The following is a 3,699-nucleotide window of genomic DNA, read 5'->3' as shown; positions in this document are numbered from 1 at the left end:
TCTGCGGGTATACCTAATATCCGACGGATAAATACGTGATAAATAACCAACAGGTAATAGGCTGGGTATAGATTTCTATCACACGTGGATCGATACAAGATTGACTAATCAATCAAGGGTGCGGAATCCCCTTGATAAATGACACGAACACGAAAACAAGTTATTCGGATGAAGAACAACGCACTCACTTTCAAACCGATATTCTATTGTTTAACCAACACGAATGTTTACAATCAATTAAATACCACAAGAAATCTCTCAGCCGCTCTCAAAAACCACTAACTCTTAGGATTGACCAAAACCCTAATGCAAAACATGTTTATATACTACATGTTTGCATATTGAGCTTTGAACTGGGCTAGGCTATTTTCTAAGACCATTACAACTCTAAACAAGCTAAACACAAATGCTAAGCCCAATACAAAATATCCAAAGACTAAGTTATTAAACTATTAAGCTGTTGTCACAGAATATGCACAACACTAGGGTATTTGTCAAGATTTTACAATCGGATATAAAACTAACCAATACCATCCTTAGGGTAAAGGGAGTGATTATCTATTTGGAATACGTAAACCTCCCATTCACCCAATCAGACAGTGTCACGTCAATTTACCTAATTTGTTTACCTAATGCTCAAAAACGTTGGCGGTGGTTTACCTAATAGGGTTTAGGTAAACTATTTAAAAAAAATGTGTGATTGGTTGAGAAGGCATGGACCCCACCACACACCCATCTCTCTCTCTCCTTCCCTCTCTCACCCCGACTCCGTAAACCTTCACCGATTTTAGCCACCAATTCGATAACATTTGATCAGTAAACTTATTGGCAGTGGATGGGAGTCAGTACCGAATGGGTTTACTGCCCCCACTCCGCTCACCCTTAAAACATTGTGCCATATTTGTTCATGGGAACTACACCGTGTTCGAGACTAAAAACATAGCCTTACTCAAACGGGTTCAATTAAAATTTGTGTCAATTTTTACAACTTCCGATGTGTTAAAAGCACTCATAGTAACCCTATTATTTGACTAAAATTTACATTTTTTTCTAAATTTAGGGATTAGAATAGACATACATATGTTTAAAATTAGTTTTTAATTATTTATTTTTATTTCAATAAATATTATTTCATGAAATTCCTTTAAAAATATGGATAATAGATAACAACAGCATATGCGGTAATTATGCGAATAAAATATAGCATCGGTATTTGGTAAATGCAATTTAGTATTATTTTACGTGGACGAGTTTGTTCTTTGAAACTTTAAAAGCCCTCAACATTGAATATGTTCGAGAAGCACACCTCCCATATTGACTATTTTTGGGTTAACTCCCAACTCTCTTAAGCAATGAAAAAGTACTAAATAACCCCTTCCCCACGCACTTCACCAACCACATATATAAATCAATTAAGGCCCGTAAATTAAACCAAGCAGAACAAACTGTATTCGTACCTGTAACCGCTATGAACGACGATCAAGTCCCATCGTTAGACATAAACAAGTTAAAGGTTTTAACGCCGTTAGGGCGAGGTGCTAAAGGAGTAGTATTCTTGGTGCAAAACGACGGAGAATTGCTCGCGTTGAAGGTCATTTCCAGGGCTTCTATTAAGAAAAAAGCCAAGAACAATGACAGCGACGGTAGTGAGTACAAGCGAATCATGTTCGAGCAGGAGGTTTTGCGACGGTTTCAACACCCGTTGCTACCGAAACTTCGCGGCCTGTTATCAACGGAGCATGTTGTTGGATACGCCATTGATTATTGTCCAGGACGTGATCTCAATTTTCTACGTAAGAAACAGACCGAGAAAATGTTCTCCAATGACTTCATCAGGTAAAATCCAGTTTGCACTTATTACATTACAAATTATTTTATTATAAGTCATGCGTAATAGGCATTATAGAGATACGAAAGGGTTTGATAACGTCTTTAACACAATATCTGGGCGTTATAGGGGTATGAACAGGGAGAGACATTTCTAGAAATGCCCAAAGAGGAGGAAAAAAATAGAAAGTATTGAATGAAATGGACATTAAAAGACATTAATCGTTACATATTTCTTGAAAAGACATTACGATACTGATGTGACGAAAAAGGGCATTAAGCATTATGCATGCTGTAAACAGGGGCAGATCTAATGTACAAGGAGCTATCCCTCAACTTTCTCGACTGAGTGTAAAATTAGTAAAAAAATATTTTCTCCTCGATTTATGTATTAGGATGCCCCTGTATCCAAAAAAAAGTTTTGGGATACTCTTAAACTTGTCTTCTAGATCTGTGTAACCATTCTTGCATTTTGATTGGTTTCTGTTACAAATTCATTAATATTTGGAATCATTTTAGGTTTTACGCGGCGGAATTGGTGCTTGCGCTAGAATATCTTCACGGATTAGGTATTGTTTACCGAGATTTAAAGCCGGAAAACGTTATGATTCAAGAAAACGGACACCTAATGCTTGTTGATTTCGATCTCTCAACAAAACTATCACCAAAGGTTGAGTCCATATCACCATCAGCGAAAACGACACCGTATCCGTTACCAAAGAAGAATAAGCGAGTTTCAAAGTTGTACAACTGTTGCTACTCTCCTATCTCGGCGGATGACTCGGTACATCCCGCCGAGTCTGTCAACTCAGAACCGAGTTGCGAGACTCGGTCACTAACAAAATCAAACTCGTTTGTTGGAACAGAGGAGTACGTGGCACCTGAGATGATACAAGGCAACGGTCACGATTTCGCGGTGGACTGGTGGTGTTTGGGTGTCGTTTTGCATGAAATGCTTTACGGTACGACGCCGTTTCGTGGATTGGATAGGAAGGAGACGTTTTACCGGATTTTATCAAAACCGGCGGATCTCGTCGGAGAACCGACGCCGTTAAGAGATTTGATCAGAAAATTGCTGGAGAAGGATCCGAAACAGAGAATAACGGTAGCGGAAATCAAGGGCCACGATTTCTTCAAAGGGGTTGACTGGGGACACGTGGTTCAAATCTCGAGGCCACCTTTTGTTCCTGGACGGTTCGATGAGGAGTGTACAGAGTTGAATAAAAAAATTGATATAGAAGATTTTGTCCATGAGGTGTTTAAGGTGGATGATGTAAGCGGTGACGTCATTGGACAAGGAAAATGACCAAAATGGATCCTAAAGAACTTTTTGGTTTTTGAATTTGACTTGATTTATTTGATTTTTTAATTCAAAATGCTACTCTATTCATTTAATATACAGACGGGAATATTGTCAAGTGTATTTTTAATTGGGGACAAATGTACAAGTAATAATGCAGTTACTGTTGTGGGTGATTTTACAATAGGAAGTTGTAGCCTTGTAGGTAGATGTGGAACTTTAAACTGGGTTAGAAATCGAACTCGACAAATCTAACCAGGTTGAACCTTATTTATAGTCAATCCGGTTTGGACTCTATTCAACCCGTAGGTTAGTACTCGGTTTGGATATTTTCCAGCCACATGGTTTCAACCCGGTAGTTTGTAACCCGCACGACATAACCCGATTTGCAAAACCAGTTTTGCAACCTATTGAATGAACTTGCATGACAAACAACTATAGGAGATAATTATTGATTGTAAAAGTAATTTGTTTTTTTTTTTATAGTTGACAACAACTACAATTTTATAACCTACTTGCCATTTTTTATATAATAGAGTAAACTTCCGTTTTGCTCTATGTGGTTTGTTCAC

The 3,699-nt window shown here is 38.0% G+C and overlaps 1 protein-coding gene across 1 annotated transcript; it reads left to right on the top strand.

Annotated features, from left to right (window-relative positions):
- The first annotated feature begins 1,312 nt into the window (after positions 1–1,312).
- On the top strand, positions 1,313–3,295 carry LOC110936875 (serine/threonine-protein kinase OXI1). Its single transcript, XM_022179291.2, has 2 exons — positions 1,313–1,836; positions 2,347–3,295. Exons 1-2 carry the CDS (start codon positions 1,469–1,471, stop codon positions 3,131–3,133), a joined length of 1,155 nt encoding a protein of 384 aa, XP_022034983.1. The 5' UTR covers positions 1,313–1,468; the 3' UTR covers positions 3,134–3,295.
- The last annotated feature ends 404 nt before the right edge of the window (positions 3,296–3,699 follow it).

This window comes from Helianthus annuus, chromosome 4, assembly GCF_002127325.2.
Source record: "Helianthus annuus cultivar XRQ/B chromosome 4, HanXRQr2.0-SUNRISE, whole genome shotgun sequence".
Taxonomy (NCBI): domain Eukaryota; kingdom Viridiplantae; phylum Streptophyta; class Magnoliopsida; order Asterales; family Asteraceae; genus Helianthus; species Helianthus annuus.
This window is presented reverse-complemented; position numbering and strand designations above follow the sequence as displayed.

Coding starts and splice junctions, on each gene's coding strand:
- LOC110936875 (XM_022179291.2), top strand. CDS start 1,469: ATGAACGACGATCAAGTCCCATCGTTAGACATAAACAAGTTAAAGGTT. Junction 1,837..2,346: donor TTCTCCAATGACTTCATCAG/GTAAAATCCAGT, acceptor GAATCATTTTAG/GTTTTACGCGGCGGAATTGG.